Here is a 14,926-nt window from a genome sequence, read left to right as displayed (position 1 = left end):
TAATTTCTCAAGAATAAAACCCAAGAATGCATCAATCCAGGGAACTTTCCTCTATGAATCGTTTTATTCTGGTTCACTGTTTCCCACAACAAGGAAGAAATCCAAAAAATACAAACACTGTTTAAATCCTGAATGCCTATAGATCTTGTTCTGTTGACATACAATGGATGAACATGATTACCGTCAAAGTGACAGCTTGGTGTTGATGCTTACCTACCCTAGTTTCCTCTTTATCTTCGCTGCACATGACAAAGATTTGGAAACACAAGTTGGAACTTGAGAGAGGGGGAATTAAAGAAAACGATGGAAACATTATTCAAAATCAGATAAGATAAGATGGTTCTTTATCACTCCCAGGTGGGAAACGTGGGACAAATTGCCATTGAACCCTAAGATGTAGGAATGCTGTGGTAAAGCCTCTGAGTTCTTCCAGATGAGATACACTGACAGTGGTAGTGATTTACTGTCATCCGTTTGACGGATGGCTCCGCTGCTCCACAGAGACGCCAGTGTCGTTGGTGAAGAAGCTGGCAGACGTCCGTGTGGAGGAGGGCTCTCCGGTGCCCATGGAGTGTGAGTTCTCCAGACAGAACGTGGAAGTCAAGTGGCTCAAGGTAAAGAATAACCACCAACCGCCTGTGCTGCCACCAGAAAACAAAGCCGTTCTCCACCTGTGTGGCCTGGCCCCCACTAGGGGGGCGCCAACGACATGCGGACCTGCTTTTTTAGTTTATGACCTAAAAAAGCAGCCTAGGGCATTGTCTTCTTCTGTTGAAGTGGGCTATTTTAACAGCAATATTTACCTTTTTATTGGGATATAAAACCAGCTATGTGTAAAATGCACTCGCTTTATTTTCCACCCTTTTTTAAAAGAAGGGTCCTGAAGGAAAATCCTTCCTGTTTAAGTTAGCTTTATGCTACCCATTTGTCAAACTAAATTCAATTCAATTTTATTTGTATAGTTTCCTTGCTTAATTAGCAAGGAAGACATTTTGAGAAGGAACACAGAGTGGGGGACCCCTCCTTCCAGGGATGGTCAGGAATGCAATGGGTGCCATATTTGACATACATACATTCATACATACAGGCAAAACACATACATACAGGTAAAACACAAAACACTACAGGCAAAACACATGCAATGTGACACGTCCTAGATGGATCCAGGTTCTGTGTTTTAAGGCAGGGTATGGTAGTAGGGTTAAGGGTGTGCAACTAACCTTAACCCAAGTAGAAGGTACTGTGTTTGATCCCCAATGTCCACAAACAATCTGTAAGCCACCATGTGCTCCTTAGTTACGTGCATCTGAATTCACTGTAAGTCAATTTGGAACCCTAAAGTAAATGTCCAACTCTGTTCCGACCGACCAGGGCGAGGTGGATCTGAAGCCAGGGAAGAACTGCCGGATCTACTCCATGGGGAGGAAGAGGTACTGCCAGCTCCTGGAGGCCTCGCTTGCCGATGCCGGCACCTACCGCTGTGACACCGGAGACATCAGCACCTCCTGCTGCCTGGAGGTCTACGGTAGGCCGGGCGGGGTTCGAGGCCTGGTCTGGGTGGGGGTGTCATTCCGTTCTATGGTATGATGGTGTGCACTCCTGTCAAAGACGTAAACGTGATTTATAAATACATTTTGTCTGTGAAAGTGTTTAGGGACCAAAATTATATTTTTTAATTTTTACATTTATCTTTATCTTTTCACCTGCCAGAGTGGAAAGACAATTGCCAAGCAATTGTTTCAATACCACGTCCCAAATGTTTTTACCTGCTAAATAATCTTTCCACCATTGGCTAATGTCAGGTGTTAATTTTTGACAAATTCCTCCTAATAAAGCATCATTTTAGCCCCTATCCACATCTGCACGCGATGTCAACATCCCACTGAATGTATGCACATCCCAGCGCACTCTGGAAGTGATCCATAGTCGTTTGCTCAGTTAGATCTTAAACAAACATACTATTAGAATGCGCCATAAAATATCTACAGCATATAAGTCAGCAATCTCTCCTGTGACACCTTATGCACGTCAGGTAACACAAAGTGGGGTCCCCACCCAAAGGTCGGAAGAAACACTGCTTAACCATCCTGCTCCCTCTCTCCTTGTGCACTCTCTCCTCTCTCCTTGTGCACTCTCTCCTCTCTCCTTGTGCACTCTCTCCTCTCTCCTTGTGCACTCTCTCCTCCCTTCTTGTGCACTCTCTCCGTATACACTCTCTCCTCTCTCCTTGTGCACTCTCTCCTTATACACTCTCTCCTCTCTCCTTTTGCCCCCTCTTCTCTCTCCTTGTGCCCTCTCTCCTCTCTCCTTATGCACTCTCTCCTCTCTCCTTGTGTACTCTCTCCTCTCTCCTTGTGCCCTCTCTCCTCTCTCCTTGTACACTCTCTCCCCTCTCCTTATGCACTCTCTCCTCTCTCCTTGTACACTCTCTCCTCTCTCCTTCTGCATTCTCTCCTTGACCACTCTCTCCTCTCTCCTTTTGCCCTCTCTCCTCTCTCCTTGTGCATTCTCTCCTCTCTCCTTGACTACTCTCTCCTCGCTCTTCTTCTTCGTGTTCTCCCTCTTCTCTCTCGTTGACTGCTCTCTCCTCTCGCCTTGTGCCCTCTCTCCTCTCTCCTTGTGCACTCCTCTCTCTTCTTGTGCCCCCTCTCTTCTCTCTTCTTGTTCTCCCTCTTCTCTCTCGTTGACCACTCTCTCCTCTCTCCTTGTGCCCTCTCTCCTCTCTAATCTCTCCTTTCTCCTTGTGCCCTCTCCCCTCTCTCCTTATGCCCCCTCTCCTCTGTCCTCTCTCCTCTCTCCTTGTACACTCTTTCCTCTTTCCTTGACCACTCTCTCCTCTCGCCTCTGTATCAGAACATGCTCTGGAGGTAGTCCAGGAGCTGGAGGACCTGTGTGTGGTGGAAGACCAGAATGCGGTCTTCATGTGCGAGGTGTCCCTGGAGCAGGTGGGCGGGGAGTGGTGGAAGGACGGCCACAAGATCCGGCCCACCAGCACCATCAAGACCCGGACAGAAGGTCAGAATCCACCCTGAGTTTTACAACGATGTCAGACCTTTAGGATCGACGCCGGCCGAGCCGCTGAGAACCTCTTCTGGGACACCTGATGCCCATTATACCAAGCATCGTTTACATTATATTCATCTGTTTTTTATTTTCTTTTAATCTTTGGTTTAGCTCAATGTTCCTGACTAATATCTGATCTGTGGGCTATGGTCAGGGTTGGGCACTTTGGGGATCCTTTTGCAGTTTATTTTCCTCATTGTTAGCCTCACAGCATAATTGCATAACTCTACTCTGCTAATGCTGCTGTTTCCCTGTGCCTCATTGGCTGTATCCTAAGCCAATCAGAGTGCTTATTACATTCCATTATCTCCATCTGCCACAGTCATCTATTTTACTTTTTTTACTTTTTCGACTCTAAATACAAGATGAACCTTAAAATATGACTTAAGCAATTATGCTATGAGGCTAACGATATGCAGTGTCCAGTCTGATATGATCAAATACAACTTCCATACAACATATAGCACTCTATATCAGTCACTTAGATCTTAGATCTTTTGTGAATTGTTGTATGTTGTTGTGTCTTTTCATGTGAGTACTCCTAAACAAACGTGTTCAACCCCTTATCAAATTATTCTCATCTAAACTATAAACTGTATAGATTTAAATTAAGGAATTAAAGGTTTGCAGTGTTCTAATAAAATAAACAAGTTGAGTAAAGAACCCCCCCCCCCCCAACACACACACAGGGACGAAGCACTTCCTGTTGATGTGCAACGTCACCGCGGACGACTCGGGAGAGATCCGCTTCGTCGCCAAGGACGTGGAGTCCACCGCCTACCTGGAGGTTGAGGGTAGGTCCCAGAGCCCATGGCCTGGTCTCATGGAAGGGAGGCATGTACCTGGTGCTAGCGAGCTAGTCATGTGTTTTGGGGGAGGGAGGCCTGTTTACCCCGGCTCTAACGAGCAGGTTAGAGCTACAGGTTAGGTTGTAAACATTGGGGATTGAACCCTGTGCCTTTTGAGCTAGGAGTCATTACGTAATGATAAATTAGTATTCAGTAATTTATTGTGCGCTTAATTTCAAAGTGATTTCCTATGATTAACATTCAAGTTATTTAGCCACAGATAGATCCCCAATGTCAATCAAGATGCCCCCTAACCCCTCCCTGCTCCCATCTGAATTCACAGCAAGTGCTTGGATAAATACATTTAATTGTAGTAATAGGTAGCTCAAAAGGGCGACTGGTGAACTTTGGGGATCAAACCAAGTACCAGTGTGGCCTTCTGGGAGTCAAACCGAACAGTCAAGAAAGAAGTAATAACAAAGTGTTTATTTTATTGAGCTTTTCTCATAGACTCAAAACGTAGCAGGAAGGAATCAAACCTAGTTCCCAGGCGTGGTGTATCTCCACCATGGGGCGACACACTACCTAACCGACGCCACCGCCGTCCCATGTCCAACGCGGCGCGTCTCCTCTCTGACCCCCAGAGCTTCCGGTGTCCATCGTGAAGCCGCTGCGTGACCGCACGGCGCTGGAGAAGCACCGGGTCATTCTGGAGTGCACTGTGTCCACACCGCGTGCCGCCGCCACCTGGTACCGTGGCGGAGTGGCGCTGGAGCCCAGCGAGCGGCTGGAGCTGCTGGCCGATGGCTGCTCGCACCGCCTGGTCATCCAGCAGGTGGCGCTGCTGGACGAGGGCCGCTACCGCGTGGAGGTCGGCGAGCACAGCTCCGAGGCCCAGCTGCTGGTGGAAGGCACGTTTTTTTTGTTTTTATGCTTCCGTTTTTTCTATGGAAAGACCCTAGACAGCACCCTATGCGACACAGACACGTAGGATTCACATTACAAGTAATTTAGCAAATACACAAATACAAAAACTTACAAAAATTACTAAACTTCATTACTAGCTTTATTACTAAACTTACTTACAAATTACATTTAGTAATGTGTAAGTGTTTCATAACAATTTCATAATGAATTAAAAAAGGTAATAATAAATTTACAAACTAACCAGAATTAATTATTTAATTTCTAAATTAGTATAAAAACATCGACAGGATCTCAAATGTAACCTAAACATAACTTTTTCGAACAAACTGTAAAATAAAAGTCTCTTAAAAAACTGCTATATGAGAAAGTACATGACAAAAACTAGGCAAACGATGCCCTCTGCTGTATGCAATGACTCCTACATACAGAGTCTTAAAGCCACAGACTGAAAACTGTTACATAAGTGAATAATTGTTCAAGTAAAATGTTGGTATTTGGTCATTACAAAGCGAATAAAGAGCAGGGGGCCTTGGCAATTAATTCCACCATGAAAATTAACAACAAACCCTAGAGGAACAGACCTCTCTGTCTTTTTGTCTGGGTTCCCAGACTCAAACAAGAACACTGATACCAATCTGACCTTTGAATGCACTAATCCAGAGAAAATCTGGGGAATCTAGGGCTGTAGTTCCAGCCAACAGAGGGGAGCGTGAGCAACGGCTTCCATTGAAGCAAGTAGCATCCAGCTGCAGCCCCGGAGCACGGCACTTTGGTGTGGCAACAGCACTGTGGTGTGGCAGGTCTTTTTTCCGTCAAGTTATATATATATATATATATATATATATATATATATATATATCAGTGGCGGCTTCTCCAGTGAGGAGAGGGAGGAAGATCCTCCTTAACATTGTTGAGAATAAAAAATGTAGATTGCTCAGACTACTGTAATGAATTAATGCCCTTAAATATGACTACTTGAATGCCTTTGTACGTGTAATGTTTGTTTCCCTGGGTAAAGGGACATTAGCACCCCCTATCGCCTATTGGATATTACTTCGGGGAGGACGTTCCTCCCTCAGCCTCCATTGACTCCCATTAATTTCTCGGGAACTACTGGCGGCCGGTGAGTTACATGGGAGTTCAATGGGCGAGAAGAGGAAAGTCCTCCTCTGAGTGGGTGGGACTAGCTAAGGGATCTGAATCGCGTCAACGTCTATTCACGAATAGGCTGGAGCCCTGGCTGCGCTATGAACCAATAAGCAGGAGCCCTCGCTGCACTATGAACCAATAAGCAGGAGCCTGGCTGTGGAGCAGCCCGGAGGGAGGGTTTATCCCCTCAAGTCTCTACTCTAGGCTACGAGAACCAACGAACCCGCTCGTATGCCCCGTTTACACCATGCCCCGCTGTGTTCGCTTATATTGGAGTTTCCACCGAGCGGTGTGGTTCGGTTCGCTTATATTGGTGTTTCCACTGCCAAAAGTCAGCCGAAATAAACGAGCTGAGTCTACCTATTTTTCGGTACTCCACCGTTACCAAGCCATCTGAAAGGGTGGCGAAAACGTGGAGTTACACTCGCCGTTAGTACAATGCTGCCACTGGTGGATTTGTATAAATTTTATTCACATAATTATCCCTCCCTGCTATTTTGTAGTTCACCAAAACACCCTGAAACAACTTGATTCTCACATACTTCTGCCACCATACGCCACTAACAGTGCAACAGGTCAATGGCAACCAAGTGTGCAGTCCTTCCTCCCTCACTTTAAAAACCACCAGCCGCCACTGATATATAGATAGATAGATCTTCTCCAACGTATACCATTACATCAAACAGCTTCTCCATCACACTGCTCAGTGTATTGCTTATCAATAGTATCTATCTATACAGCGATTAGCACATTGCACACACACCACAGTGCCCGGCTCCGGGGCTGCAGCTGGATACTATTTGTTGAAGCAGGGGTTTTAACAAAGCTTTGTTCTCATTGGTGGACTGCAGCCCAGGAGCTGGTGATGGTGCGGGAGCTGGAGGACGTGGAGGTGAGGGCCCCCGACGCGGCCTGCTTTTGCTGTGAGGTGTCAGTGGCCATCGACAAGCCGCCCGCCTGGACACTGAACGGGGAGGCCCTTCAGTCGGGGCTCCTGGTGCGCGTGGAGAGCCAGGGCACGGTGCACAAGCTCACGCTGAAGCGGACCGACGAGGACATGAGCGGTGCGGTGCGGTTCACCACAGGGAAGGCCCGGAGTAGTGCCACCCTGAGGGTCTGCCCGGAGTAGGGCCAACCTGGGGGTCCACCTGGAGTAGCAGCAGGGAGACAGGGAGAGGGGGTGAAGTGAAATAAAAGTGAAAGTAAAAAAGGACTTGTGGATGAAATTAAAGTGGAGGTGGGGTCGTGTGCTGGTTGTTGTGGCTAGAAAAGGATGCCCATAGGATGACCTTTGAACTGGTTATTAAAACTGTAAAAAAAAAAACGTTGGTTTGAAGGTTTGGATTAAAGGAAATACAAACTGAATGTGAAACTTGAAAAACCATGAGATTCTAAATAATGTGATCAAAGTTCAGTTCCCTGCCCTTTTTGTTTTTTACACATTGTATTTTTTGGGCCGTTTAAATGTTTCGAGATGGCGTTTTCTTTATGTTCTTGTATTTTATTTATTGGGGTCGGAAAATATAATCGATACAAAATAAATATTTATATTCCATAACGTGAGTGATTTTTTGGAAAGGTGCTTGGGGGTTGTGTTAAAGTGGAAGTTTGCGCATTTAACAAATTCAGGCTGCTGTTGGGGTCGTGGAAAAGCTTTAAAATTATATTGTGCGACTTTTAAATCAAATGTCTTCACTTAGTGCACAATAGGTTCCACCAACGACACTCGTTGATCACTATACTACATTGTGTATAACAACAACTTTATAAAGTATTAAACAGGTAATACATCATTTATAAAGCATTATTCATAAACAAATACTCAAATACAAGTGACTATCTCGCTCTGAAAAGCAATTTTGCAAACATAAAAAAAATAAAAGTTGATCTGTCCCTTTCAATGCAAACGTGTAACTAAGCTTAGTAAGGGTTATATAAGCCATATACCACCATTTGGAAATTAATTAGTTTTGAGCACAATTCACATGTTAAGGTCAGAAACACATTGTTGGTCAAAAGTGCTTCTCCTCATCCTCATCCTCATCGTCGTCCGCTTATCCGGGGTCGGGTCACGGGGGCAACAGCTCAAGCAGGGGGCCCCAGACTTCCCTTTCCCGGGCCACAATGACCAGCTCTGACGGGGGGATCCCGAGGCGTTCCCAGGCCAGTGTTGAGATATAATCTCTCCACCTAGTCCTGGGTCTTCCCCGGGGTCTCCTCCCCACTGGTCGTGCCTGGAACACCTCCCAAGGGAGGCGTCCAGTGGGCATCCTTACCAGCAAAAGTGCTTCTCTCGCTCTGAAAAGCATTTTGCACGCATAAAAACTGGAAAAGTTAATAACTCAGTCACTTTCAATGCAAACGTGTAACTAAGCTTAAATTGGGTTACATGCCATCGCACACCATTTGGAAGTGGAGAGCGTTGGTTTTGAGCATAATTCACGTGTTAGGGTCAAAAACACATTGTGGGTCAAAAAGTGTTTTTCTCGCTCTGAAAAGCATTTTGCACGCATAAAAACTGGAAAAGTTGATAACTCAATCCCTTTCAATGCGAACGTGAAACTAAGCTTAAATAGGGTTATTCATGCCATTGCACACCATTTGGAAGTGGAGAGCGTTGGTTTTGAGCATAATTCACGTGTTAGGGTCAAAAACACGTTGTGGGTCAAAAAGTGTTTTTCTCGCTCTGAAAAGCATTTTGCACGCATAAAAACTGGAAAAGTTGATAACTCAGTCCCTTTCAATGCGAACGTGTAACTAAGCTTAAATAGGGTTATTTATGCCATTGCACACCATTTGGAAGTGGAGAGCGTTGGTTTTGAGCATAATTCACGTGTTAGGGTCAAAACCACATTGTGGGTCAAAAAGTGTTTTTCTCGCTCTGAAAAGCATTTTGCACGCATAAAAACTGGAAAAGTTGATAACTCAGTCCCTTTCAATGCAAACGTGTAACTGAGCTTAAATTAGGGTTATATGCCATCGCGCACCATTTGGAAGAGGAGAGCATTTGTTTTGAGCAATATTCACGTGTCAGGGTCAAAAACACATTGTTGGTCTAAAAGTGATTCTCTCGCTCTGAAAAGCATTTTGCACGCATAAAAACTGGAAAAGTTGATAACTCAGTCACTTTCAATGCAAACGTGTAACTAAGCTTAAATAGGGTTATTTAGGCCATAGCGCACCATTTGGAAGTGGAGAGCATTGGTTTTGAGCACAATTCACGTGTCAGGGTCAAAAACACATTTTTGGTCAAAAAGTGATTCTCACGCTCTGAAAAGCATTTTGCACGCATAAAAACTGGAAAAGTTGATAACTCAGTCCCTTTCAATGCAAACGTGTAACTAAGCTTAAATAGGGTTATTTAGGCCATAGCGCACCATTTGGAAGTGGAGAGCATTTGTTTTGAGCATAATTCACGTGTTAGGGTCAAAAACACATTTTTGGTCAAAAAGTGATTCTCTCGCTCTGAAAAGCATTTTGCACGCATAAAAACTGGAAAAGTTGATAACTCAGTCCCTTTCAATGCAAACGTGTAACTAAGCTTAAATAGGGTTATTTAGGCCATAGCGCACCATTTGGAAGTGGAGAGCATTTGTTTTGAGCACAATTCACGTGTCAGGGTCAAAAACACATTGTTGGTCAAAAAGTGATTCTCTCGCTCTGAAAAGCATTTTGCACGCATAAAAACTGGAAAAGTTGATAACTCAGTCACTTTCAATTCAAACGTGTAACTAAGCTTAAATTGGGTTATATGCCATCGCACACCATTTGGAAGTGGAGAGCGTTGGTTTTGAGCATAATTCACGTGTTAGGGTCAAAAACACATTGTGGGTCAAAAAGTGTTTTTCTCGCTCTGAAAAGCATTTTGCACGCATAAAAACTGGAAAAGTTGATAACTCAATCCCTTTCAATGCGAACGTGTAACTAAGCTTAAATAGGGTTATTCATGCCATCGCACACCATTTGGAAGTGGAGAGCATTGGTTTTGAGCATAATTCACGTGTTAGGGTCAAAAACCCATTGTTGGTCAAAAAGTGTTTTTCTCGCTCTGAAAAGCATTTTGCACGCATAAAAACTGGAAAAGTTGATAACTCAGTCCCTTTCAATGCGAACGTGTAACTAAGCTTAAATAGGGTTATTTATGCCATTGCACACCATTTGGAAGTGGAGAGCGTTGGTTTTGAGCATAATTCACATGTTAGGGTCAAAAACACATTGTGGGTCAAAAAGTGTTTTTCTCGCTCTGAAAAGCATTTTGCACGCATAAAAACTAGAAAAGTTGATAACTCAGTCCCTTTCAATGCGAACGTGTAACTAAGCTTAAATAGGGTTATTTTTGCCATTGCACACCATTTGGAAGTGGAGAGCATTTGTTTTGAGCATAATTCACGTGTTAGGGTCAAAAACCCATTGTTGGTCAAAAAGTGTTTTTCTCGCTCTGAAAAGCATTTTGCACGCAGAAAAACTGGAAAAGTTGATATCTCAGTCCCTTTCAATGCGAACGTGTAACTAAGCTTAAATAGGGTTATTTAGGCCATAGCGCACCATTTGGAAGTGGAGAGCATTAGTTTTGAGCACAATTCACGTGTCAGGGTCAAAAACCCATTGTTGGTCAAAAAGTGTTTTTCTCGCTCTGAAAAGCATTTTGCACGCATAAAAACTGGAAAAGTTGATAACTCAGTCCCTTTCAATGCGAACGTGTAACTAAGCTTAAATAGGGTTATTTATGCCATTGCACACCATTTGGAAGTGGAGAGCGTTGGTTTTGAGCATAATTCACATGTTAGGGTCAAAAACACATTGTGGGTCAAAAAGTGTTTTTCTCGCTCTGAAAAGCATTTTGCACGCATAAAAACTAGAAAAGTTGATAACTCAGTCCCTTTCAATGCGAACGTGTAACTAAGCTTAAATAGGGTTATTTTTGCCATTGCACACCATTTGGAAGTGGAGAGCATTTGTTTTGAGCATAATTCACGTGTTAGGGTCAAAAACCCATTGTTGGTCAAAAAGTGTTTTTCTCGCTCTGAAAAGCATTTTGCACGCAGAAAAACTGGAAAAGTTGATATCTCAGTCCCTTTCAATGCGAACGTGTAACTAAGCTTAAATAGGGTTATTTAGGCCATAGCGCACCATTTGGAAGTGGAGAGCATTAGTTTTGAGCACAATTCACGTGTCAGGGTCAAAAACACATTGTTGGTCAAAAAAGTGATTCTCTCACTCTGAAAAGCATTTTGCACGCATAAAAACTGGAAAAGTTGATAACTCAGTCACTTTCAATTCAAACGTGTAACTAAGCTTAAATTGTGTTATATGCCATCGCACACCATTTGGAAGTGGAGAGCGTTGGTTTTGAGCATAATTCACGTGTTAGGGTCAAAAACACATTGTGGGTCAAAAAGTGTTTTTCTCGCTCTGAAAAGCATTTTGCACGCATAAAAACTAGAAAAGTTGATAACTCAGTCCCTTTCAATGCGAACGTGTAACTAAGCTTAAATAGGGTTATTTTTGCCATTGCACACCATTTGGAAGTGGAGAGCATTTGTTTTGAGCATAATTCACGTGTTAGGGTCAAAAACCCATTGTTGGTCAAAAAGTGTTTTTCTCGCTCTGAAAAGCATTTTGCACGCAGAAAAACTGGAAAAGTTGATATCTCAGTCCCTTTCAATGCGAACGTGTAACTAAGCTTAAATAGGGTTATTTAGGCCATAGCGCACCATTTGGAAGTGGAGAGCATTAGTTTTGAGCACAATTCACGTGTCAGGGTCAAAAACACATTGTTGGTCAAAAAAGTGATTCTCTCACTCTGAAAAGCATTTTGCACGCATAAAAACTGGAAAAGTTGATAACTCAGTCACTTTCAATTCAAACGTGTAACTAAGCTTAAATTGTGTTATATGCCATCGCACACCATTTGGAAGTGGAGAGCGTTGGTTTTGAGCATAATTCACGTGTTAGGGTCAAAAACACATTGTGGGTCAAAAAGTGTTTTTCTCGCTCTGAAAAGCATTTTGCACGCATAAAAACTGGAAAAGTTGATAACTCAATCCCTTTCAATGCGAACGTGTAACTAAGCTTAAATAGGGTTATTTATGCCATCGCACACCATTTGGAAGTGGAGAGCATTGGTTTTGAGCATAATTCACGTGTTAGGGTCAAAAACCCATTGTTGGTCAAAAAGTGTTTTTCTCGCTCTGAAAAGCATTTTGCAGGCAGAAAAACTGGAAAAGTTGATAACTCAGTCCCTTTCAATGCGAACGTGTAACTAAGCTTAAATAGGGTTATTTAGGCCATAGCGCACCATTTGGAAGTGGAGAGCATTAGTTTTGAGCACAATTCACGTGTCAGGGTCAAAAACACATTGTTGGTCAAAAAGTGATTCTCTCGCTCTGGAAAGCATTTTGCACACATAAAAACTGGAAAAGTTGATAACTCAGTCCCTTTCAATGCGAACGTGTAACTAAGCTTAAATAGGGTTATTTATGCCATTGCACACCATTTGGAAGTGGAGAGCGTTGGTTTTGAGCATAATTCACGTGTTAGGGTCAAAAACACATTGTGGGTCAAAAAGTGTTTTTCTCGCTCTGAAAAGCATTTTGCACGCATAAAAACTAGAAAAGTTGATAACTCAGTCCCTTTCAATGCGAACGTGTAACTAAGCTTAAATAGGGTTATTTAGGCCATAGCGCACCATTTGGAAGTGGAGAGCATTAGTTTTGATCACAATTCACGTGTCAGGGTCAAAAACACATTGTTGGTCAAAAAGTGATTCTCTCGCTCTGAAAAGCATTTTGCACGCATAAAAACTGGAAAAGTTCATAACTCAGTCACTTTCAATTCAAACGTGTAACTAAGCTTAAATTGGGTTATATGCCATCGCACACCATTTGGAAGTGGAGAGCGTTGGTTTTGAGCATAATTCACGTGTTAGGGTCAAAAACACATTGTGGGTCAAAAAGTGTTTTTCTCGCTCTGAAAAGCATTTTGCACGCATAAAAACTGGAAAAGTTGATAACTCAATCCCTTTCAATTCAAACGTGTAACTAAGCTTAAATTGGGTTATATGCCATCGCACACCATTTGGAAGTGGAGAGCGTTGGTTTTGAGCATAATTCACGTGTTAGGGTCAAAAACACATTGTGGGTCAAAAAGTGTTTTTCTCGCTCTGAAAAGCATTTTGCACGCATAAAAACTGGAAAAGTTGATAACTCAATCCCTTTCAATGCGAACGTGTAACTAAGCTTAAATAGGGTTATTCATGCCATCGCACACCATTTGGAAGTGGAGAGCATTGGTTTTGAGCATAATTCACGTGTTAGGGTCAAAAACCCATTGTTGGTCAAAAAGTGTTTTTCTCGCTCTGAAAAGCATTTTGCAGGCAGAAAAACTGGAAAAGTTGATAACTCAGTCCCTTTCAATGCGAACGTGTAACTAAGCTTAAATAGGGTTATTTAGGCCATAGCGCACCATTTGGAAGTGGAGAGCATTAGTTTTGAGCACAATTCACGTGTCAGGGTCAAAAACACATTGTTGGTCAAAAAGTGATTCTCTCGCTCTGGAAAGCATTTTGCACACATAAAAACTGGAAAAGTTGATAACTCAGTCCCTTTCAATGCGAACGTGTAACTAAGCTTAAATAGGGTTATTTATGCCATTGCACACCATTTGGAAGTGGAGAGCGTTGGTTTTGAGCATAATTCACGTGTTAGGGTCAAAAACACATTGTGGGTCAAAAAGTGTTTTTCTCGCTCTGAAAAGCATTTTGCACGCATAAAAACTGGAAAAGTTGATAACTCAATCCCTTTCAATTCAAACGTGTAACTAAGCTTAAATTGGGTTATATGCCATCGCACACCATTTGGAAGTGGAGAGCGTTGGTTTTGAGCATAATTCACGTGTTAGGGTCAAAAACACATTGTGGGTCAAAAAGTGTTTTTCTCGCTCTGAAAAGCATTTTGCACGCATAAAAACTGGAAAAGTTGATAACTCAATCCCTTTCAATGCGAACGTGTAACTAAGCTTAAATAGGGTTATTCATGCCATTGCACACCATTTGGAAGTGGAGAGCATTGGTTTTGAGCATAATTCACGTGTTAGGGTCAAAAACCCATTGTTGGTCAAAAAGTGTTTTTCTCGCTCTGAAAAGCATTTTGCAGGCAGAAAAACTGGAAAAGTTGATAACTCAGTCCCTTTCAATGCGAACGTGTAACTAAGCTTAAATAGGGTTATTTAGGCCATAGCGCACCATTTGGAAGTGGAGAGCATTAGTTTTGAGCACAATTCACGTGTCAGGGTCAAAAACACATTGTTGGTCAAAAAGTGATTCTCTCGCTCTGGAAAGCATTTTGCACACATAAAAACTGGAAAAGTTGATAACTCAGTCCCTTTCAATGCGAACGTGTAACTAAGCTTAAATAGGGTTATTTATGCCATTGCACACCATTTGGAAGTGGAGAGCGTTGGTTTTGAGCATAATTCACGTGTTAGGGTCAAAAACACATTGTGGGTCAAAAAGTGTTTTTCTCGCTCTGAAAAGCATTTTGCACGCATAAAAACTAGAAAAGTTGATAACTCAGTCCCTTTCAATGCGAACGTGTAACTAAGCTTAAATAGGGTTATTTAGGCCATAGCGCACCATTTGGAAGTGGAGAGCATTAGTTTTGATCACAATTCACGTGTCAGAATCAAAAACACATTGTTGGTCAAAAAGTGATTCTCTCGCTCTGAAAAGCATTTTGCACGCATAAAAACTGGAAAAGTTCATAACTCAGTCACTTTCAATTCAAACGTGTAACTAAGCTTAAATTGGGTTATATGCCATCGCACACCATTTGGAAGTGGAGAGCGTTGGTTTTGAGCATAATTCACGTGTTAGGGTCAAAAACACATTGTGGGTCAAAAAGTGTTTTTCTCGCTCTGAAAAGCATTTTGCACGCATAAAAACTGGAAAAGTTGATAACTCAATCCCTTTCAATTCAAACGTGTAACTAAGCTTAAATTGG

The 14,926-nt window shown here is 42.8% G+C and overlaps 1 protein-coding gene across 1 annotated transcript in view; it reads left to right on the top strand.

Annotated features, from left to right (window-relative positions):
- The window catches only part of obsl1a (obscurin like cytoskeletal adaptor 1a), a 30,230-nt gene extending 22,745 nt beyond the window's left edge, over window positions 1-7,485 (top strand). The window contains exons 20-25 of the mRNA XM_084487666.1: window positions 502-614; window positions 1,372-1,525; window positions 2,854-3,015; window positions 3,753-3,857; window positions 4,496-4,762; window positions 6,779-7,485. Of these exons, the coding sequence (XP_084343792.1) occupies window positions 502-614; window positions 1,372-1,525; window positions 2,854-3,015; window positions 3,753-3,857; window positions 4,496-4,762; window positions 6,779-7,056 (1,079 nt within the window). The 3' untranslated portion in view covers window positions 7,057-7,485. The remainder of the gene's footprint in view (window positions 1-501; window positions 615-1,371; window positions 1,526-2,853; window positions 3,016-3,752; window positions 3,858-4,495; window positions 4,763-6,778) is intronic.
- Window positions 7,486-14,926: the final 7,441 nt, after the last annotated feature.

This window comes from Micromesistius poutassou (assembly GCF_964030765.1).
Source record: "Micromesistius poutassou genome assembly, chromosome: 24".
NCBI lineage: Eukaryota > Metazoa > Chordata > Actinopteri > Gadiformes > Gadidae > Micromesistius > Micromesistius poutassou.
Note: the sequence above shows the minus strand (reverse complement) of the source record. Positions and strands in the feature narration are given on the sequence as shown.